Below are 23,209 nucleotides of genomic sequence, written 5' to 3' on the forward strand. Positions count from 1 at the left end.
CAGGATGCCAACCTCTAAGACCCCTGGCTGCCTACTCCTGGGAGCAGCCTCAGCCTGCTGTACATCCTCCCTGCCAAAGCTAGCTGTCTAAAAAGGCATACTTTGACGGTCTAGACTCCTAGACCTTGTGTGACCAAGGTTACATTCCTTGACCTGGTCATTTTCTTGTCTTATGGGGTGTGGTGGGGCCATCCCTGTGGCCTCGGGGATGGCTGATGTTTTATCACCAACAAGCCAGGCCAGCCCATCAAGAGCTGGGACTGCAAACTCTAAATACCTTTAGTTACAGCCTGAACTGCCAGCCTCCCAAAGCTCCAGAGTCTCCACCCACTTTGCAGGCCCATTGACCTTAACCAACTCCTGCCTGGCTACCCTTTCATTGTCCTGACTGCTCTGGTCTCTGCTTCTCTGGTCCAGTCTCCTTTGTGTGACAAATGTGGCTCCCCTCCTTCGGTACTTGCCACTAAAGAGTTCATGGGTAGGGTCGTCTCTCTTCTAGGGCCCATGTTCCCTCCCCTTCCTTCCCCAATGCCTCTTTGGTTGCCTGTTCTGCCAGAGGCAGCAGGGGAATTGGGTTGAAGAATGGTTTTTTAAATTCAGAAAATATTTTTATTTATGTTATTGAAAAAATTTAAGTTACAAAGAAAAGAAATGAAGCATCTGTGACCTGGATGGTCTAGGTACACGCAGCAGCTCTGCCCCACACGAGTCCTACAGAGAGTGGCTGGGGAGCAGGACTGTTGGGATCTAGCGGAATCCAGGGCCTATGCCTTCCCCCGGGCTCACTTTCTCTGGGTGAGGTGTCATCCAGTGGGTCCTGCACACTCCGGCCCTGGCTATGACCACCAGAAGCTGACTGAGAAGCTCAGGTCCAAGGAGCGCACGTAATGCCAATACTTAGCAGGTATAAAGAGGGTCTCTCCTGGGGACAGGACACAGGACAGGAATGGGGCCTCAGCGAACTTGGGGAACTTGTCCAGGTCAGGGTTCTCCACATCAACCTGCAAAAAGCAAGAAAGTCATTTGCTGGTCTCTAGGGACAGCAGGCCCCATGTCATCAATTCCCCGTGTGCCTACCTGGCTGGTGTTGTGAAGAAGGTGCGTCTCATGAGGGTACACTGCCTCGGACTCCTGCGGGGAATATAGCCGGATGTACTTCCTTCCTAGCACCTGGGAGACAAGAAGCCCATCAGCTTCAGGACAGCAAGGCTGTGCCGCTGACTACAGGCCTGTGGACCTGTCCTTCCAGGCCTCTCTGGTGGTTTGTGTCCTGCTGCCTTGTCCCTCACGCTCTGACGTTCAGAGAGTGCTCACCTTCATGTACCTTACAGTTCTGCATGTAGCTAAGCTCAGCCAAGCACTGCATGCAGACCTGGCTTAATCTCAGGGAGTTTCTTCTTCACCTCAGTTATGAGGAAACTGAGGCAAAGAGGTAAAGTGTTGCCAAGTTTACTAAGGTGACAGCTGGTGGCCATGCCAGGCAGTGAGCTCCTGGGCTCTGGCTCTTAGCTGCTACTGAGCTGCCTTGCAGGGCTGGCCAATTGCTCTTAAAGAATGCTCTCATTTATTTAGTCTTTTTAGCAACTCAGTCTGACAAGTTCTCACAGCAGTGGGTTTGTGCTGCTTCCCTTGTGACAAACCTTTGACTGAGTCTCTGAGAACATCTGTCTGTGGCTGAGACACCTGTTCCCTTGGCGTTATCCACAGGTGCAAGCTAGCAGTGGAAGTGAGGGTGGCTGATAGAGAGGGGTTGCTAGAATGTGCTAGGCCCTCCCAAGAGCTTTCTTATCTGGCCCCAGAGAAATCCCACTTGGATGCAGCCTTGACCCTGGAGAAGCCCTATCTCAGGGCCTCAGGACTAGTGTGTGTGTGTGTGTGTGTGTTTCTGTCTACATCCCTTTGAAGCCCTATCTCAGGGCCTCAGGACTAGTGTGTGTGTGTGTGTGTGTTTCTGTCTACATCCCTTTGAAGCCCTGTCTCAGGGCCTCAGGACTATTGTGTGTGTGTGTGTGTGTGTGTGTGTGTGTGTGTGTGTGTGTGTGTGTGTGTGTGTGTTTCTGTCTACATCCCTTCACCACCCCCCTCCTTTGAGACTAGGTCTCATATAGCTCAGACTGACCTTGAACCTTCCAAGTGTTGTCATTATGGGTATTTACCACAACAAGCTCCTTATTCAGCCCCTGTCTGGCAGCAATTCCTACCTGGACCAGGAAGTTTTGCTGGGGGTCATGATGCAGTGGTGAGATGGTTCCTTGGGGACCAAACCAGGCATTGATAGTGATCTCTTCCTCTTCCCCATTGCCCAGGCAACAGTAATCAGGGATGCTGATGTCCTGCTTCAACTCTGGGATCTGAGAGTAGTGGCAGAAAGCAGAAGCCAGGGCTAGGTATGCCAGCCAGGACCCAGCTGATATCTGACTACTTGACACAGCCAAATATACTCCTTGACTCATTGTTTTGGTTTGAGACAGTCTCTATCTCTCATCCTCTTCCCTCAGCTTCCCAAGTACAGGTATCACAGGTATGTGCCGTCCTACCTAGCTTAGGTTCTTATCTAATGAATAAAGCCTTAAGATATAAGTAATAGATAAAAATTATAATCTTCATATTTTTTTCTATATCACATAGATTTTTTTTTTTAGAAACCAGATATTGCTTCTTTATCCCCACCCCCAAAAGCACTCTGCCATTTACTAATGAGTAATGTCTTTTTGTTTTTGAGATGGGCTCACTTTGCAGCCCTGGCTGGCCTGGAACTCACCATGTAGGTTAGAATGACCTCGAACTCACAGAACTCCACCTGCTTTTGCTGGCATTAAAGGCACGAGTCACCACACAAGTCAAGTGTTAAGTTAAAAACAATATGAAACAACCACAGGCGTTACCTTTGTTGGTGCATAGCTGTAATTCCGGCATTTGGAAGGCTGAGGCAGGAGTATGACAAGTTGGAGGTCAGCATGGGTGACATAGTGAGACCTTGTTTCAAAAACAAAAAACAATCCCCAAAAGTCAAGTGCACTGGGTATTTATCAGATCTCTGGAGGGGATGATTTTCAAAAAATTGCTACCTGTGAAGAAATCACAACCGGTGTATTTTAAATGAATTACTACAAAGACCAGCAAAGTAGACTGCTTACTAAACCCACTCTAAGAAGGGAGGAGTTAGTGAACAGTGTTCAGAGGCCAGAAAAGAGAGCTTTAGGACCAAGTACATATACTTCCCAGCCACCAGGGGACTACAGCAGGCACTCAGAAGTGAATCAGTGGTGAGGGAGGGTTTGGGTCTTACTAGCAAGTGAGCAGAATTGGCTCTGCAGCACTCAACATTACCCACTAATGACATTAGCAAAGGCTGAAGACGATCTGGTGCAATGGGTTATGACAGGCTGCTGCACCTTGATCCAGGCAGCAGCCTGGTAACCAGTACGAGCCTTCCAGAGCACATGCACTGACCCACTGGAAGGGGCACGCACTGAGTTCCTTTGCGGTGAGTAACTTCTCACAGAGGCTGTGGTCTCAGCCACCTGCAGGAGTAGCAGTGACTACCCTACCACCAGGTGGCATTGGAAGATGCCTCCATGATGCCCCTTTGCTTCTGCCCTGCTTCCTACACTGTCTTTGAACAGTTTACATTCTCACTTCCCTGGGAGGGGACATCTGTAATGGTGGCATGGAGTTTTCTTAACTTCTGGCTTTTCACAGCCCAGGCCTGTGCTACCATGGGACTTGTTCCCTGGCTGGACAGGGCTGGGCAAAGAAACCCCTAATGAGACATGTCTGAGAGGTGCACAATGTGGTGATACACAGCGCGTTGGGGATGGCATCTGCCAGGGAATAATGTCACTTGTCAGGTTCAAAGTGCTGGCCTGGCCTCTGGGAAGAGCCATGGCCTTGGCATGAAGAAGCTACTTTTTGGGAAGCCTCTACCCGTAGTGGGCCCATTGCAACTCTTTGCAGCTTGGTTCTGAGCCCAAGGGTGCAGGCTCAGCCCCTAGCACCAGGCAGCTTGATGCCTCAGGTCTTGGGGGCACTTTTCAACCTTGAGATGAATGAAAGGAAGCAGAGGAAAGTCAGGAGCCTTTCAGAGAGCAAGTCTTTCTTGACATTCCTTCACTGACCTTACTACAACCTCTTGCAGGTCAGAAAGCCAAAAGCAATTCCCCACCCTGCTGGGAAGTCAGAATGTTCTAGCAGGGAGGTTGTACCAGCTACTTCGCTGTCTCATGTGGCCAGTGTAAGAACTGCAGCCTTGCAGGGCGGTGGTGGTGCACGCCTTTAGTCCCAGCACTTAAGAGGCAGAGGCAGGCAGATCCCTGTGAGTTAGAGACCATCCTGGTCTACAAGAGCTAGTTCTAGGACAGCCTCCAAAGCCACAGAGAAACCCTGCCTCGAACCCCCCCACCAAAAAAAAGAATTACTGGCTTATAGGAGGACTTAGTGTTGCAGGAAGTCCTTGAAGAGTCTCACAGTCCCCAGCATGTCTAGAAAAACAGGCTCCTAGCATACCACATTAGTGCTTTGACTGAAGGGTACCAGGCCTTGTCACAGGATCCTTAGTATAATTTCTGAAGAATGACTGTTTGACTGGATCTCATCAAAATCACTGGCCATGGACTCAGAGACCCTTAGAGAACACATGCTCCAGAGATGTGACTGTTTTAAGCCCAAGGCAGTGACCAGAGGCTTCCAAGGCTTGTTAATAGCCTAAGCTTCCTGTAGACACAGAGGTCCTAGAAAATAGTCCATGCCCTGTCCCATGAATGCCTGGCTGCTCAGACTCCTCTTTGAGGTGATCTGAGCAGCAGAGGAGAACTGAGAAACTGAGGGCCAGAGCCGAGTAACAAGATCTGGCTGAAGCAGCTGTTCATAGTTCCGACTCACCTGCCTTTAGAGTTAGACACCACTGCGTGTGTGAGAGGGTGTTTCCAATTTAATTAGGGTGGAAGGACCCGCCTCGAATGTGGGTAGTGCCCACATAGCCTGAAGTCCCATGCTGAATAAAAAGGATAACCAGATAGCTTGGAAGGATTCCCTTTGCAGCTCAGGCTGTTTTCCCACAGTGATGGCAATACATGAAGATGATCTCGGAGCGACAGGCAGGAGAGGGAAAACCCACTGGCTTCTGGTTTCTGCGTGCTCTCTTGAAGTTAAATTAGCGTTCAAAACTAAGAGGTGACTTGGTCATGAGGGCTCTGCCTCGTGGACAGATGGATGCAGAGACAGATACTGTTAACTGTGTGTATCACAGGTACAGGCTTGCTATTAAACCAAGTAGGTCCCTCCCTGCCTATTCTCTTGTCACATGGTGTCCTTTGTTAAGCCATTGATATGCTAGATAGTCCTCATCAGATGTGGTCCTTTGACCTTCCCAGATTCCAGAACTAGATAAATTATTGTTATAACTTATCCTGCCTGAGCCAGGCAGTGGTGGCACACGCCTTTAATCCCAGCACTCGGGAGGCAGAGGCAGGTGGATCTCTGTGAGTTCAAGGCTGGGCTGGTCTGACAGCCTCCAAAACAATACAGAGAAACCCTGTCTCATAAAACCAAAAACCAAAACCAAAACCAAAAAAAACTTATCCTGCTTGTATTATTTGTTATACAACACTTAGACAAGTGTATATCCTCATTTTCTTACTTTACCCCCAGCCAGGCAGCTCTCTGTCCTCTCTCCTCAGGCCCAGCTCACATCACAGGTCTGAGGAGCACACCTACTGTGGCCAGCCACTGGCTAACCCCCAGCCTGCTTTCTAGAGGCCCTTGAGCTGCCAGTGTTGGGTGACGGGCTACTCCAGGAGGGGTGGGCCTAGTGATCTGCTCTAAAGGGTCTGTTCCCTGCAGATACATGCACTGTCTCTCACAGTGCCCAGGATCTCCAGGGAGCCTTCTTGCTTAGTGGGCCCCCCCCCCCGGACTCCACTGTGTCCAGACTAAATCCAGAGTCCTGGTCTGGCCTTCAGGGCCTCTACCCCTCAGGCTCTCTGGCTCTGGTAAATAACCTCCTGGCTGGTGGTCTCTGCACTCTCAGGATGCTTTGGTGCTGGGGTGCTTCTCAATGGGAATATCTACCCAGTCCCACTCCAGCTTGGCCAAGCTCCACCTTCAGCCATTGGCAGCTCAGCCTGGGCATTCAAACTGGGCCCCCAAACTCAGCACACTCAGTCTCAAGCCTGGCAGTTCAACTTGCCTCACTGCCCTGCTGCCCATGGTAATGAGGGAGACCCCTCGCACCAGAAGATAGTCATGTGTGCTCCCTGGTAGGAGAGTCACAGGTGAGGGGTGTAGGACAGGAACATGGTCTCAGGCTTACCTGATCGAATAGTTGGTGCTGAGCAAGGTACCCAATGTCCTTTGCCTGAACCAGAGGAGGAAAGCAGAGGTGACCATCAGTTAGTTTGCGTTGGGTACCTCTTGATGGCGCTATTGCTTAGTTGGCTGCTAAGGCCTGGCCCTGGCTCCACCCACCACTGTCCTGTGTGGCCCCCTTCCCCACCCTGGGGCCTGATGTGATCAGTGACCTCCTGATCCAGAGCTGAAGGGCAGGACACTTGGGGCCCCGGGGTGCGGCTCTGCCCTGTCTGAATGAGCTGCTAACCCCTGCAGCTTCTCCCTTGAGCAAATAATGCAGGTGTAGCGCATAGCCAAGGGCTGCTGCTTTTCATTAGAGGTTGTTTTAAAAATCGTGGTGAGGTGTACATGACATAAATCTTGCCTTTAAGTTCAGTCGCACTGTCCATCTGTTAAATATTAACTCCCATATACCTCGCTCAGGATGTATTTGTGGATGAACTCATTGACGGTCATGAGGGTCTGGGACCAGTCTTTGTCTGTGTACCTTGAACCCACTTCCACAGGGACAGTGCGGCAGCCAGCAATCTCCTGGATGTACTGCAGACTACAAGAGTAGGCATTGGCACTGTCACCACAGCTGTCAGCATGCATCCCTGCTACTCACATGTAGGAATGGATTTCTTTGGTTCTCTCAAACTCACAAAACCTCATGAGGTGAAGACTGCTGTTGCCCTCACTCTCCTGACAGAAGTCTCACCATAGACAGGTGACACTGCTTGCCCAAGACCACACAGCAGATGTGGCTTTGCATATGGATCTAGATGGTTACCCACACCATGCCCAGCCCTCAGGTTCAACCTCAGTCACACACACTGTACGATGACCACCTCTGCTGTCCAGGATCCTGCTAACTCTTCATGTTTCTCACCCTGTCCCCGAGCTGAGAAACCTTGGGACAAATGGAAGGCTGTATGGATGTGGTGTGAAGTGCTGGCCCTGAGTGCTAAGAGCTGGGGTGGGTGGGGCAGGGATCCTTTGGTGAGTTAGCCTTCCTGAGTCCCTGCTCCCCATCTGTTAAAGGAGGTGATGCCAGTACCTGCCTCATTTGGAGCATGGCAGCTATGCTGTGGCTTCTACAGGATTCTTTCCTCACTGCAGTCTCAGGGCCCACTTCCTCCACACACACACACTCACAACAGGCCAACTCAACTCAACCCACTCCCTTGAGCTACAGTTGTCTTGCATACCCAGGGTATGGCTTACATACTCCCCGAGGCTGCTGGAATCTCAGGATTCTCCAGTCCTTATAGGAGACAGCACAGTGTGTGAAGGAACTAAGCTCCCCCATGTCTGAAGCCATCTCATGACTACTTAGACTACCCACTGTAATGCCAAGGCCACAGAAAGAGCTGTTCCACCGGGGGAGCTAGGAATAACAAGAGAAAACAAGAGCTTGCCCGGGCAGTCCACATGCTCACTTACAGCCCCCACTGTGTTTCTGATTCATAATGGGGACAAGACCCATGGACAGCAAAGAAGGAGGCAAGTGAACCCCTCATTCCCAGACCTGTGCTCAGCTGTAGCCTCACACTTCTCTCAGGCAGCAGATCTCAGGCATCCAGACAGTCTGAATCCCAGGAGGAGCCATCTCCTGGGTGATTCCAGCTATGGCCTTGGGGCCCTGAGAAGGAAGGCCTTTGGGGCCTCTGACATCTTGCACTAACACCTAACATTGCTGAGCCCCGCTACTCAGGCATTCTTAAGGGTTTGCTCAGGGTAAGCACACATCAGTGAGCGCCTTAGACCCTTGCAGAACTCAGGATACCTCACATTTTTAGTTAATTTTGAAAAATTCATTATTCCATGTGCTGGGAGGCATGCATGGCACTGTGTCAAGCAAGTCTGAAAACAACTTGTGGTCCCAGGGCTTGAATTCAGGCCATTAGGCTTTTGCAGCCATCTTGCCAGCCCCACCATATCCTACTTTAAAGTCGTTATTAATCCTCTTCAGTCAATCAAGGGGTTTTTGAAGGGTGGGCTGGAGCAGTCACTTATGAATGGCCAGAAGAGGCCTTCAGGGAGTCCTGGGGACATTCAGATAGGAGGCAGGACCTCAGTTCCCCACAGAGCCTACTCACCTCCACTTCTTCATGCACGGCCAGTGGTCAGCCACACCTTCCAAGATCACAGGTGTCCCAGGAACTAGAAAGTGCTTCCTGAAGTATTGCAGGGTTGGGCAGTGAAGCCTGGGTACTGCCCGCTCTACCACCACACCAGGAGCTGAGTTGGAGTCACACCTCGCCTTCTGTTTAGAATCCAAACAAAGCAAGAGGGCAGTTGTCTCTGGAAGCTGTATCACTGGCAGGATGTCTTAGGTGTCCTTACGAACAGCAGGCAGAATTTTGCTTTTGTTTTGATCTGTGTGTTTGTGTGTGCACACTCGTGTGTCAGAGGACTATCTCAGGTGTTTTTCTTTCTCATGTACTGTCTACCTTATTGAGATGGGGTTTTCTCGCTGGCTTGGGGTTCACTGATTCAGTCAGGCTGGCTGGCTTGCAAGCCCCTGGGATCCAGCTGTCTCCACCTCCCCAGCTCTGGAAGGACAAGAATATGCCACCATGCCAAGTTTTTATATGGGATCAGACTCCAGTGTTCTCTTATGTGTGGTAAGCTCTTGACTGAGCAATCTCCCTCGACCCATGTTTTGTTTTATTTTTGAGACAGGGTCTCAAAATGTAGCCTTGGCAGGCTTCAAACCCAAGACATCACCTGCCTCTGCCTCCCAAATGTGAGGGGTAAAGGTGTTCACCATTAATTACTCTGAACTATGTTTTGTGTTTTTGAGACAGGGTCTCACTAGGAAGCCCAACATGACCTTGAACCCAAAATCCCCTTGCCTCAAATTCCAGGGTGCCTACCATACCCAGCAGGAGACAACTTTTTTTTTTTTTTTTTTGGTTTTTACGAGACAGGGTTTCTCTGTATTGTTTTGGAGGCTGTCAGTCCAGCCTGGCCTCAAACTCACAGAGATCCGCCTGCCTCTGCCTCCCGAGTGCTGGGATTAAAGGTGTGCACCACCACTGCCTAGCTAGGAGATAACATTTTTTTACACTATTTGTTTTCACTAGCTCAATGTCCCTTTTTTCTTAGCATCTCATAATCTTGGAGCACGCCTGGCAGTAAGTAGTCTTGGTGAGTGAGTAGCTTTGTCTTGCGGGCAAGCACTATCCTAGGAGTTTCCACACTGCCACCCAGTGGCTGCACCATACTTTCCCTTAGCCATTTCCCTCAGGTAAGCTGAGTGGGCCACTTACCATTCCTGGGCCTCCATTTCCTTATCTGTAAACTGATGGTGATAACAGCACCCACATGTGGTACCCAGGACCACTGGCTGAAGTGGCCCGGCTTCCTTTGTACTATCCCCACACTTAGCACAGGCCTTCCTGGTACAGCCCCTCACAGAAGCCTCCTCTAGCAACAGAAGATCCTTCTACAGCCTCTCAGGAGCTAAGCTCTGGGGGTGGAGGTGGAGGTAGTGATACTCTGCATACATGCACAGCCAGTTCATCCTGGCCACTGCGGGAGCCCAGTAAAGTTGGTAAGCGGATGCCTTCCTCTTCCAGTGAGGGACTGAGGCACAGAGAGGAAGGGACCCTGTCTGATCAGATGGGGTGGAGCATGGGAACTGAGCCCACACAGGCTGACTTAAGAGCCTCTCCTCTTTGGCTATGCATCCCATACCTTACTCCAAAGAGGACCACTTTGAGCAGGAGTCCACAGCTCTATCTCCTTGGGATACCCTTGGTGGGAAGATGGGGGCGGTGTGCCCTAGGTCAAAGGGGACCCATCTGTCACATGAATTGCAGACTGTCCTGCTCTCTAGACAGTGAAGCAGCACATTACCCCATGACCCCACAGATGCACCGCACATCACATAAGCACTGGCTGCTGGCAGTCTCTGAGGCTGTTTCTCTCTTAATTTGTAACTTATCGTTGTTATTATTTATTCACTTCATTTTTGTTGGTTTTTCTTTTTCTCACTGTAGACCTGGCTAGCCTCAGCCTCTCCATCCTGTGCCTCTGCCTCCCAGGTTCTAGGATTATGGATGTGTGCCACTGTGCCTAGTTTCTCTTCGTTTGTAAACAGAGGCCAGTGGCTCTATGTCCTCATGCATGGTTGGCTGTCCAGGCTCTAGCTTTTCCTTATTGATCCCCTTCAACTCCTCAGCAGAAAGGTTCAACCATGTCTCTCTTCCTGGCTCGTGGATGGATCTCTTTCCACTGCGGCCACACCATGTGTTAATGACATCTATCACATCTTTCTTATACATAAATCACACTCAATGGAACATTCTAAAACTGTAGGAAAGCACTGAGAAATGCATGAGAAACAGTCTCGAATTCCATGGCTGGCATCCAACACAGCCTTGGCCTTTCCTCTCTGGGGCTCAGGACCATCTGACAATCTATAAAAGAGGACACAGAGGCCCAAAGGAGATGGTTTCTGGCTCACCCCGTAGAAACTGGGTGAAGTCTGTGTGTAAGCTGTGCTCCACATTAGGAACTCTGGGATACTTAAACACCAGGCCAACCTCCATGAGGACTGAAGAGACAGAACACACTGGCCTCGTGATCCTCAGTCTGCTGGCTGAAGTATCTCTCCTAGACTAGGTGGTGAGAAGACAAGCTGGGTTTCCTTCAGAGCTACCTGGAAGTGGTCTGCAGGAGACTGGCTTTGCCTAGTTCTTGTGAGCTGCCTCCGGAAGATTAATGGAGCTGCCACCTCCCCCTCTTAAAAGGCACTGCCTTTGCAGACTTAGGGCCCAGCTGCTCTCCCCCAAGAACAACACAATGCTCCTCTCAGCAGAGAGGCTGCCCGTGTGAGGCTGTACCCAGGGAGAGGAGTGGATTCTTCTAAAAGATGGGTTGGACTGCTGGACGGTTCCGCATGGACAATGACCCACACCTTGGTAGCAGGCTGGTCCTGGTGGGGGCCACAGGCAGGCTGCTTTCCTGGGAGCAGGTGTGACTGGAGGACTGTGACGACTTTGAGAAGAATGTCTCCAAGGATCGCTGCCCCCATCAACAGGCCCATGTCACACACCCGCAGTGCCTCAGCCACTGCGGTGGCCTTCTGCGGTGTCTGGCACAGGCACAGGGCCTTCAGGAGGCAGCCGAAGGAGTACACGCGGCGCCATTCCTTGTCCACATCCTGCCAGGGCCCAGTGTTGAGCTTCTCCCAGGAGTAGTCCAGGATGGCCTCACTGGCCTGCAGGCACCCCTGCCAATGTCCTGCATAGAACAGCCCCACAGCCTGCTGGAGCAGCATAGTCACGCTCCTGTCCACCTTCTCACTGAGGTCCAGCTTCAGCTCTTCCTCTGTATCAGGCAGGAGTACCCTGAGGTCCTTCCAGAGGGTGCTGGACCCCACCAGGGGCTCTGTAGGACCCTTAGTGTCCTCCGACATGATTAGCACCTGAGAGGAACAAGACAGGAATCAGAGACCACACACAACCCCTGCAGCTCATAACAGCGGTACAGGGCCATCTTTTTTGGGGGGGTCTCTGCTCTATTTTCAGGGGCCTGCACAATGCCTGACATTTGTCACAAAGTACATCTACAGGCATGTTTGTGTGGTTTGCCTCTCCAAGGCCGGGCTGTGGCACATCCCACTTTGGTTTTCCTAGAGCCTAAGCTGTCTCAATACAGGTGCAGAAGGAAGTGTTCTGTTTAAGTGTCCCCAAAGGCCTGTGTGCTGAAGTTGAAGGCTTGAACCCCAGACTTCACCACTGGGAGTGGTGTAACCCCTTAAGAGTTGGAGCCTAGGGGTAGAAACTAAGGTCATGGAGACATGCCCGTAAAGTTGGACACATTAAGACCCTAGCCTTGTTTCTTTGTCATCATAAAGTGAACAGGCATCATCTGCCTCCCAGTCCCACAGTGACGGATTGGACTGCCACAGGTCCAAAGCAACAGGGCCATGCAGACCTGGACTGAAGCCTCTAAAACTATGAGCCAATACAAACTTTTAAAAAAGTTATCCCAGGTATCTATTACAGAAATGGAAAGCTAACAAACACAGAAACCTAAGCAGAAAGAAAATGCTCAGCATGGGAGCTTGGTGGCTTAGCCTGAGTGTTGTGTGTGCATGACAGTCGCTATACTAACACTAACAGGACCTGCAGCTCACAAACAACCATGGCTATCTGCCTCTCTACGTTCTCTGCACTATTCTAACAGCTGTGCCGTCTGCTGTGGGCTGGATGTGATTTATCCTGAAACTCTCATGGGCTTGGAGTTTGGTCCTCAGCAGGGGGACATTTGAGAGATGGGGTCCAGACAGAGGTGATTAGGCCATCAAGGGCACTACTGTGGTAAGGGATCAATACCAATCTTACAAGAGTGGGCTAGTTCCTACAAAGGTGGTTGCTATAAAGTGAGGTCACCCTCATTTGGCTTCCTTGCATGTGTCTGTGCCCCTCCCACTTCTCTACCTAATGTGGTGACACAGTGTGGTGGCCGGTGACCCTGATCAGATGTCTGTACCAAGCTGTTGGGACTCTGCAGCCATCAGAGTTGTGAGCCAAGGAAACATGCGTCAGAAAGTCTGTTATAGCAATCTCAGATAAAGCAGGGTATCCTCTGCCTCCCCTGATGTTGAGTGATGAGGATCAGCTTATTTTTGGCAGAGAATATAGATGGTAAAATATGAAACATTAAGCTTGTTGTCCATACAGTCACAGTTCCCACTACTCTGTCATTCATGAACCAGAATAAACAAATAGGGGTGGCTATGTTTCAATAAAACTTTATTTATAAAAACATAGGGTGCCATATGTAGCCTGCCAATTCCTGTTCTTTGTGTAGTAGAGTTTTACCCCTGGGTTTCATCCCTGGCATGGGGTAAAAGAAAAGAATGAAAAGGAAAAGATACCCTCCCTTTTTGAGACAGGGTCTCTCTATATAGTCCTGGCTATCCTTAAACTCACTATGTAGACCAGGCTGCCCAGATCTCTGAACTCAGAGATCCACTGGCCTCTGTCTCAGGAGTGCTGGGATTGAAGGCCTGTGCTACTACTGACAAGCAGAAAGGATACCCTTTATATTCTCCCTGGTTTGGTCAGACAAGCTTCCCTTGTAATTTACTGTGATAGAAGCAGGTGCTATAGGAATATGTGCAGTGTCTGATGTCTGGGCACAGGCACCTCTTACAGGTACCCCAGAAGGTGAAAGTGGAGTGCTCTCAGGCTCCAGGGAATAAAAGTCCCAGGTAGCAGGAAGCTGCCACATGGAAAAGGGAATTGTGGGAAGGCCACTGAGCCTGGTCGATCCACCTGGGAATGGCCCGAGGAAAGATGAGCACACTTAGCTGGTTAGCAGACCACTGATGGTTCTTCTTATAAATTAGTCTGTGCTGATGGACAGCTAACAGCCCCTACAGATGTTCATGTCCTACCTTTGAATGATGATTATGTCACCTAGTAGGGCAAAAGGGACTCTGCAGGTGTGACTGAGACAGGACCTGAGACGGAAGATTATCCTGGATTATCTGGATGGGTTCATGCATTACAGTGAAAGGATTGCTTTGGGCCACAGTCAGAGTTGAAAGGACACATGACTTCAGAAGAATGGTCAAAGAAAGGCGAAGTGGCTGGCTTTGGCGACTACTTAATAGACTACAAGCTGAGAGGAATTCAGAACTTCAGAAGCTGAGAAAAAGCAAACAAATCGATTATTTCTTGGGGCTTTTAGTAAGGAAGGCAGCCCTGCTGAGCCCTTGATTTCAGCCCAGTAAGACTAGTCAGATCCCAGCCCACAGATCCGCAAGGCAGCAAGCCTGTTGTTTGCAGCCAGTGCTTATGGTAGCTTACTTCAGCAGCACGATAAAAAGAAACCAATGGTACTGGAAAGTGACATGAGCCTGGAGCTGGCATCCTTAGTGACTCTCTACTGACCAGCAGCTAGCATGTGCTGGATCATACCACCATGCTGGAAAGGCCACAGGCAAAGGGATGACGTGAGCCTATAGCTAACAGAGAGCAAGGCGCAGGAGGCTCCATGTCCACACTCATATGGAATTCTGACAACAGAATGGGGGTGAGAGGGTGGGGGTAGGGTGGGAGTATAGGTCCCTGTCCAGCTGAGCCTTTGCATGAGAGCTCAGACCAGACCATAGCCTTGTAAGGGATTCTGGCATAGAGAACCTGGCCAAGCCATGCACACACACCCAGCTCAGAAAAAGTCCTAAGTGTGCATTGCTTAAGTCACTGAATTCACAGTCCACCATGCAGTATCACACCTAACTCACACTCCATCTTAAGTTCAGGGACACCCATTATGCCCAACAAGGGAATTTCTGTTGTGTAAACTGAGTTCCACAGACTGGGCAATTTGGAAGGAATAAAAGTTTAACTAGCTCATGGTTCTGAAGGCGAGAAGTCCAAGGGTACCTTCCAAACACCTTATTTGAGCATGTAGTGTAGTGGGTAGAGGCTTTGAAGCCAGCTGTTGGCCTGCAGAACCCATGACTGTAGATGAGGGAACTGAGTCACAGTCTCAGGGGACTTGACTTGCTTAAGTGATGAGGCTGGGGAGCGGAGTTAATTATCAAGATCCTCTATACGGAATTATCCCTTCCATACACGGATTGTGAAGAACCTGTTTCTTCACACGGTGTAAGGCTATCACCACACTCCTCACCTAAGACAAACACCTCAAGGCTTTGCTGGATTCTCTCACTTCCGTATCTGGGTCCCTAGTTTCTCGAGCATAGCATACCCCTTCCATGAGGCCCATAGAGGAACCTCTGCCCTCTCCACAGTCTCCTCAGAGTGCCATACATCAGCTCACACATGCCCATTCCTAGGCTCTACCCGGATGTTTCCTTCACTCCACTCAGGGATAAGCACTAGCAGTCCTTTGTCAAGAGGCAGGATACACCTCTTCTTCGGTTGCTCATTCTGTCAAATGAGGCTGGCCCCAAGCCCCCAAGCTTACAAACCTGGTTGCCACTCCACTTTTTTTTTTTAAACGATTTACTTATTATGTACACAGTGTTCTTCCTGCATGAATGTCTGCATGGCAGAAGAGGGCATCAGATCTCATTACAGATTGTTGTGAGCCACCATGTGATTGCTGGGAATTGAACTCAGGACCTCTGGAAGAGCAGCCAGTGCTCTTAACCTCTGAGTCATCTCTCCAGTCTGCCACACTTCACTCTTTTTTTTTTTTTTTTTTTTTTTTTTTGGTTTTTACGAGACAGGGTTTCTCTGTTTTGGAGGCTGTTGATCCAGCCTGGCCTCGAACTCACAGAGATCCACCTGCCTCTGCCTCCTGAGTGCTGGGATTAAAGGCCTGTCGAGATCCTGGATCTTACCATGGATCCTTTCCCACACATTCTTGTCACATATCCCCTCCCCCCCAGACCACAGATGGGTTCAGAGACGACAGTTCCAACAGCCACCCCTGAACACACAGCGCAGCCAGATACGCCATTATCCAAGACCACCCCACTCTCTGACCTCACATACTCTCACTGAGGCCAAGCCCTTTGCCCCCAACACCACCTTTCTACAGGCAGAGTTGACAATTCTCCCAGGGTCCTCATGCAGGCCAAAGATACACAGTTAACATCTATGTTGACTCCAAGTATGCCTATAACACCATCCACTCCAACATCCTAACCTGGAGACAGAGGGATTCCTAACACAGCGAGGAACACCTATTACCTATGCTACCCATACACAGAAACTCCTAGAGGCAGCATTGCAACCCACTACAGCCTCAACTATACATGCAGGGGACATGGAAAAGATAGGCAATATATCTACCTGGCTAATAATATGGTGGATAAACTGGCCAGGGAAGCTGTTCTTACACACCTGGATCTCAAGAGGCAAAAAGGATCAGAAACCCAACCCCCACACCCTATAATGGTAACATATACATTAAGTCCCAACCTCCCCACACCCCTCTGAGATTCTTACCTACTTACAATCCCACAAAGCTAACCAGTCTTTGCTCACAGTCCTCACACAATACTTCCCAGTCCTGCAGGAAGATAAGGCTTTCTTCAGCAGTTCTCCTAGACTGTTCTCATCTGCTTGTGTGCTATCCCTGGTCTAACCTCAGGCCACCACCCTTCCCCATTCACCAGAAGGGAGGACTTCTACAGGGTGCAGACCGACAAACTGACTTTACACATATGCTTCCAGTAAAGAGACACAAATATCTGTTGGTTCTACCTGACACTTTAGGAGATGGGTGGAGGCTTTTCCTACCTCCAACAAAAGAGTCTCCACCATCACCCAGCTCCATCTCTGAAATTATTCCCTGCTTTCACTTCTCAATCTCCCTCCATTCAGTCGGACAATGGTCCAGAAATCACTATGGTTATCACCCGCCACCGCATTTCTTCTATTAACATACTCTGGAAGTTCCACATCCTTTACCACCCACAGTCCACATGGAAAGCTGGGACAGTCTAACCCACTGCTTCCCAACTTTCCTAGTGCTGTGACTTTTTAATACAGTTCCGCATGTTGTGGTGACCCCCAGCCATAAAATCATTCTCATTGCTACTTCATAACAGTAATTTTGCTACTGTTATGAATTGTAATGTAAAATATGATATGCAGGACATCTGATATGTGACCCCCCCAAGGAGTCACAATCTACAGGTTAAGAACCCCTGGTTTAGCTGCAACCTTAGGAAAACTTTGACCGAACTCTCCCTAGAACTAAAATCAAGGTTAAGAAAATTTTCTTCCTCTAGACTTTTCAGAGGCTTAGTCCATTGTCATCACGGTGGGAAGCATGGTGGTGAGAAGGCACACAAGGTGATGGAGAGAAAACTAACCATCTGTGGTGATTTGAGTAAGACAGGCCCCCATAAGCTCAAGTATTTGAATGCTTAAGAAGTGCAATTAGGAGGTATGGCCTTGTTGGGATCAGCAGGCAGCAGGAAGAGGATGGGGGGATGTCCTTCTGTATATGTGTTTCTCTTATTGGTTGATGAATAAAACACTGTTTGGCCAATAAAAACAGGAAGATAGGTGGGATTAGGAAACAAGGAGAATTCTGGGAAAGGTAGGCAGAGGCAGACTGCAAGGAGATTCCATGTAGCTACAGGGAAGATAGGACATGCCGGCTTTCTCTGGTAAGATAAGGCCCTGTTGCCGGGCGTTGGTGGCGCATGCCTTTAATCCCAGCACTCGGGAGGCAGAGGCAGGCGGATCTCTGTGAGTTCGAGGCCAGGCTGGACCGACAGCCTCCAAAACAGAGAAACCCTGTCTCATAAAACCAAAAAAAAAAAAAAACAAAAAAAAAGATAAGGCCCTGTAGAAATACACAGATTAGTAGTTATGGGTTAGTAATTAAGACAGAGCTAGCCAATAAGAAGCTCTAGATATCAGCCAACAGTTTTATTATTACTATAGCGTCTCTGTGTGTTCATTTGGAGTTGAAGTGGTGGGACCTGGTGGGACAGGAAATTCCAGTTACAGGAAGCCCTGGGCCTGGCTGGGGCATTTGAAACACCAAAGCCCACCCTCAGTGACACACTTCCTCCAGCAAGGCCACACCTACTTCAACAAGGGTACACCTCCTAATGCCACTCCCTAAGCATTCAAATGCATGAGCCTATGAGGGTCAATCTTACTCAAACCATCAGTTAGTTAGTTAATGGCAAGGACTTCCTTCCAAAGGCCCAGTCACTAGGGGTTGAATTAATTCCAGATGTAGTTGAGCTGATAACCAAGAACAGACATCATAGCCCACATAGGAATGTTGGCAGAGACAGCTTGTCTCCCAAGCGAATCTGTCTTGCTTAAACAGAGAATTCCAGGAAACAGGGACTGCAGACCCACATGTAGTCCCTACAGTTGCAGCAATTTCCTCATTCCTAACCCCAACACCCTGCCCCTATAAAAGGTTCCAGTCAGCTTTTTCTCTTGAAAGCACCCCCTTTCCCATGGAAGAGTGTCTGTCCTTCACTGCTTGAGATAAATACTCCCATCTATTGATGCCAGATGCTGAGCGCTCTCTCTGCCTTGTGTGTCTTTATGCTGCCTCAGACATCCAACATTTATACACTGCTACTTCCAATGGCCGTGAAGATAAGGACCTCATGTTGTAGACTACACCAGAGCATTCCATAGAGGGTCTCACATTGGCTCTCAGCCACAGGGGCTAGCCTTAGTAATTAAAAGCAATTTAAATGAGACCTATTTATTTGTGTGTATATGTGCTATGGTGACCTTGTATCATGGTGTGCGTATGGAGGTCAGAGGATAACTTCAGGACTGGTTTTTCTCCTTCCACCCTGGGGGTCCTGGGAGTTAAGCTCAGGCTGGTAAGCTTGGCAGTAAGTGTGATCTCTCACTGAAACCCACCTTAGTAATGTTTGTTGTTTTAATGCAGAGTTCATCAGTGAATGTTGGATACAGCTGACATTAAGACAGTCTTCCAGATGAGAGAGTTTCAGTTAGGTGTGTGGTTTCAGTCCCACAATGGCTCTCAGACTGCTCTGGCGGCTGCTTGAAGTGGCTTGTGACAGGATAAGCACAAGTTGCCCACAGGGCCTTATGTTGCCAGTGTGAGAAAATTGCACAGTGAGCGGCATGCTGGCCTCTGTGGTCTCAAGGCTGCCTCCACAGCCTTTCTCAGAGCCTACTTGGCTCTTCAAACAGTCCCAACCCTTGTATTATGTAGCAGATATCCATCCAAATGACTTAGTGACTCATTTTAAAAACAATTCATTATAGATTTCTGAGGGCCTGGTTTTGGTAATATAGTATTATGAAAATATCTCCCTCTCTCTCAAAATCTCTCTCTCTCTCTTTTTTTCTTTCGAGACAGGGTTTCTCTGTATTGTTTTGGAGCCTGTCCTAGAACACGCTCTGTAGACCAGGCTGGCCTTGAACTCACAGAGATCCGCCTGCCTCTGCCTCCCGAGTGCCGGGATTAAAGGCGTGCCTTACCAACACCCGGCTGAAAATATCTCTTATATTCTAAGTGACTGGAACTTTTGGAAGAGGATGAGGTGGAGCCCAGGGGTAGGGTAGCCTTTTCAAGCCAGGAAATGAACTATGGCTGCGTGTGTTGCAGTTGTTTGTGATTATCTCGGGTTTTTATCCTTAATATTTGTCCCTGCGTTTTATCTTTTAATGGAAGAAATCACATTAATTCAACAGAATGAAGTCCCTTGTGAGGGACAGTGACACAATGCAGACACAGACTATTGCACACAAGACAGACACATAGAACACACAGGGCCAAACAGACTCACAAGCGAGCCTTCAGACAGCTGGACCTCACAGCTAAAGTTAATGATCCACCTTGAAGTCACTCAAAACTCAGACTCTCACGAAGGCCATGCTACTGTGTACTCAGACTGTTTAACCTGCCTGTGAGAGAACAATGTATCAATCACTGTTACTTGTGTTTCCAATAATCAACGTTTACAACATAAGCTAATACATCACTGTAATCTTAAGTAATGTACTCTTTCGTGCCTCTGGACCAGACAATGCAATTAAGTTACATGTTAAAAGCAGCAATTACAGAAGTTGAAAACAATCTTCTAAAATCTACCATAAAAAATGAAAGCAACATTTATGGATATTGGCTGATAAACAATGATGGACATTGTTTGGGTAACCTGGAGTCAGTCAGTGACTTAACCCTTTGTAAAACTGTTAAAAAGGCCCCTAAAGTGTCCCAATTCCTTCTCCATGTGATGTTTTCTGTGCTGTTCAATGTTACAGTAGTTTTGTCTAGGTGTGGTCTGATGTCCAGTGGGATAGAGGGTTTGGTTCAAGAATTGGGGTTCATATTCAGTTGACTGGATTGGAACATGGAGTTCCCTGAAGGACTTGAGAGGAGAAAGACCCTCAGAAGAGGATGAGGTGGAGCCTAGGGGTGGCTGTGTGTGTTGCTGTCATTTGCAATTATCTCGGGCTTTTATCTTTAATATTTGTCCCTGTGTTTTATTTTATAATAAAAGAAATTGCATTAGTTCAATACAGAGTGAGGCTCCTTGAGAGGGACAGACAATAACACAACACAGACCCAGACAACTGCACACAAGACAGACAGACACACTTAAACACACAGACACAGGGCCAAACGGTTCGCAAGACAGCCTTCAGGAAGGCACAGATTCAGACTCATGCAGCAACAGACAGATGACAGAACACTCAGGGGGAATAAAGTAGAGAATTCAAATCTGGATTGGATCTTGGCTAAATGACTCAAAAGGGAAATGCTTTTCTTTCTTAACATGCCACTGAAGCATTACTAGTAACTCTAGTCACTAACAGGCATAATCCACGCATTAGGTGAAGCCATGTTTTGCCTTGGCTTTATGACCAATTTCACAAACTTTCTTTACAAGAGCTCCAGGATTCAGCAATTGTCCACAGTGTTGGCTCCTAAGCTCTATGACTGTCTCCTGAGGAGCTGGCCTGGTGTGGACCGGAAGCAACAGCTGTCACGTGACCAGCAGCCTGACCATGCCTTCCAGTGTATGATCCCTGGATTGCCTTCCTCTATGGCCTCAAGACCAGGTTTCAAATCAACAATCCAGAGCTTCCAGAACCCTGCTCTAATATAGATGGGACCAGCCTGAATGGCCCTGTGATCTGGCTGTAAGTATGGACTAGCTTCCTATGACCTCTCACTGAATTGCCTCTTAGAAAAGGCTGTATTAACCAAATGGCCCTCTACAGGAGAGAATCAACCATATGGTGTATAAACCAGTCTTTCACACAGTACCTAAATTTTAAGCTTTTAAATTGGCTCCCAAGAGTACCTTTATAAAAGTTTATTGTGAGTTGGGTAAATAGCCTTCCAGTAGTCATGTACAGATGGACTACCTATGGAATTGCCATCTAATCTAGGATGCTATAAATTTAAGTGGCTAGACAAACTCTGGGATTATTCCTGATAAAATGACACCTTTAGTTATCAAGGCACATGCCACTAACCTCAATGGCTAGCTCACGTTACAAGTGTCTCTTCCCAAAATGCAACAGGAATAGGCCTTTAAAATGTCTTGCTGGCGTACAAGGCTTTTTTTGCTTGGCCTTTGAAGGTGGCAGGGGCTTTCAATGTACAGTCTGATGAACATATGTCCTTGCTTGCAAAGTGGCCTTCAAGGTGCTCCATGCCCACCTGTCAGGAGAAGGCAATGCTTTCGGGTAAAGGTCCATTGCAGACTGCACAAAACAACTCTTTTCTGTTGCCCTAATTCTAAAAGGTCTTTAAATAAAGGCTTGTTTGTTGGTGTACAAAACTACCCTTTTTGGGAAAGGATGCCCACTAAAGGACGCAGTATCTAATCCGAGTGGTTCTTTGTAAGGGGACCAACCTAACCTAGCAGGAACTACGGTCTCCTGCTGCTCACACCCAAGCACAGGCCTGATGCACTTTTTAGGATGCATTACAGAAGCTGGTCTCGATTGCTGTGAGAGCACTGGCCAAGGGGTTGCTGGAGGTCTTAGCTTGAGCAACCTTCTAAGAAAGCACGTGCAGCCCTTCTCTCAAAGTACCGGAAAAAACCAGCTGCTCATGCCCCTCTGCTTGTCTGGAGGACTGGCTAAGTGGCCTAGGCAGAAGACGCCCTGGAAGTTTGTGGTCCGCTGCACCGGCCTCTGTCCGCTTTCGGGAGCCGGGAGGGTTTGGCGGGTTCCAGGGTGGAGGCTGGAGACCTCCCTTTTCTAGCAGTGGCCAAAGCCGCACTTTCCTGACGGTCGGCGCAGGCATGTCGGGTGGGTCTATCTGGCCACTCGGCGTCTCCACACTCGAAACATTAACCAAAGCCACGCAGGGAAGAAGTGCGTGTGGAGGGAAAAGGCACAATGCGACAGACGCACGGCCGTAGGGTGGCCGGAGCAGTTTCGCGCACGCGCTATTTGGCACTCCTAAAAGCTTATGTAATGCGCGGGCAGGACCCTACAACTCGAGCGGCTTCTCGAGCAGCTCCCAAGCTTCCCAAGGCGCCTGCGCGAAGCCGTCCCATCGCTCGCCGGCTCTGGGGCTTTAGTGTGGCGCTTGCGCAATTCGTCCTTCCGGACCCACGCTGCGTGTCTAAGCAGCCCCAGGTGCTAGCGCTCTGTGGAGCTTCAACTAACCTCTCTGACGCTTGGACTGGGCTACTCCTCATCGCTGGTGACGACTGATTCCGCCAGGGCGAAGATTCCACGGCTGGCCTCGTTCTCAGGAACTACACCAGGGAGCATCGATCACTCCCGACTCGGCTGATCGCGACGAGAGCCTAGAGGAGCGCCGAGCGATCGATGCCCCAGCCCCGCCCTCTTCAGGTCGAAGACTACGGCGGTTTGAGTTCTTTCTCACCCACGATTTTACCTAATTCTTCCAACTCAGATGATCAGTTCTCCCTATTTTGCAGAGTAGGAAACAGAGGTGGAACAAATCTGGCTATAAGGTTTTGGAAATCACATGTATAATTCGAACCCACAAGTACGGCGTCCAGGGCTGGTTCCGGTCAGGTTTCCGCGCAGAGACAGGCAGGTGCGGAGTGGTGTGGGAGTCACCGCAAGTTTTGTGCTTTGAGCATCCCCACCTGGCGAATTCCAGAGTTTCGTGGATTAGCAGCAGCAAACGAAGCTCTGTAAAGATCCGCTAGCCTTGAGTTTGGAGTGTGGCTAGAAAAGCGTAGGGAATTCATTTACTGTTCAGTCGGTGCGGTACTCCTCTGTTCTCATCCTCTCGATGATCCGGCTAAATAGAGATGAGGAGGTGGGTGGGAGTTTTTGCTCAAGATCACTGCAACGGATCATAGTTTTCTAGGTGCTGTGGTTGGTGGTCTAGGCTTGTTTTCTGTGCCAGTTAAAGAGTTAAAAGGCAGAAGAAAAATAAAATCCCGAGTTCAACAGGTAACAGAGAAATCTCAAAC

General features: G+C 49.1%; 1 protein-coding gene across 3 annotated transcripts; it reads right to left on the reverse strand.

Annotated features, from left to right (window-relative positions):
- Positions 1-586: 586 nt before the first annotated feature.
- On the reverse strand, positions 587-23,038 carry Kdm8 (lysine demethylase 8). Of its 3 annotated transcripts, XM_040754795.1 has the most exons (9): positions 22,425-23,028; positions 11,258-11,767; positions 8,430-8,596; positions 6,763-6,895; positions 6,311-6,355; positions 2,886-2,924; positions 2,202-2,351; positions 1,078-1,170; positions 587-1,001 (listed from the first exon to the last, which is right to left on the reverse strand). In XM_040754795.1, the coding sequence occupies exons 2-9, from the start codon at positions 11,756-11,758 to the stop codon at positions 837-839; spliced, it is 1,293 nt and encodes a 430-aa protein (XP_040610729.1). In that variant the 5' UTR covers positions 11,759-11,767; positions 22,425-23,028; the 3' UTR covers positions 587-836. The 3 variants fall into 3 exon arrangements, with proteins under 3 accessions (XP_040610729.1, XP_040610742.1, XP_005064506.2); XM_040754808.1 differs by lacking the exon at positions 1,078-1,170 and having other exon boundaries at positions 22,425-23,038; XM_005064449.4 differs by lacking the exon at positions 2,886-2,924 and having other exon boundaries at positions 22,425-23,023.
- Positions 23,039-23,209: the final 171 nt, after the last annotated feature.

The sequence above is a fragment of the Mesocricetus auratus genome, unplaced genomic scaffold (assembly GCF_017639785.1).
Source record: "Mesocricetus auratus isolate SY011 unplaced genomic scaffold, BCM_Maur_2.0 Super-Scaffold_4256, whole genome shotgun sequence".
Taxonomy (NCBI): domain Eukaryota; kingdom Metazoa; phylum Chordata; class Mammalia; order Rodentia; family Cricetidae; genus Mesocricetus; species Mesocricetus auratus.

Bases quoted from the DNA above. Each gene is read 5' to 3' on its own strand.
- Kdm8 (XM_040754795.1), bottom strand. From the start codon at position 11,758: ATGTCGGAGGACACTAAGGGTCCTACAGAGCCCCTGGTGGGGTCCAGC. The intron at 8,597-11,257 runs GTGTGGGTCATT...GATTCTAAACAG, and splicing joins AGGACCAGCCTGCTACCAAG to AAGGCGAGGTGTGACTCCAA. The intron at 1,002-1,077 runs GTAGGCACACGG...TGCTTTTTGCAG, and splicing joins TTCTTCACAACACCAGCCAG to GTTGATGTGGAGAACCCTGA.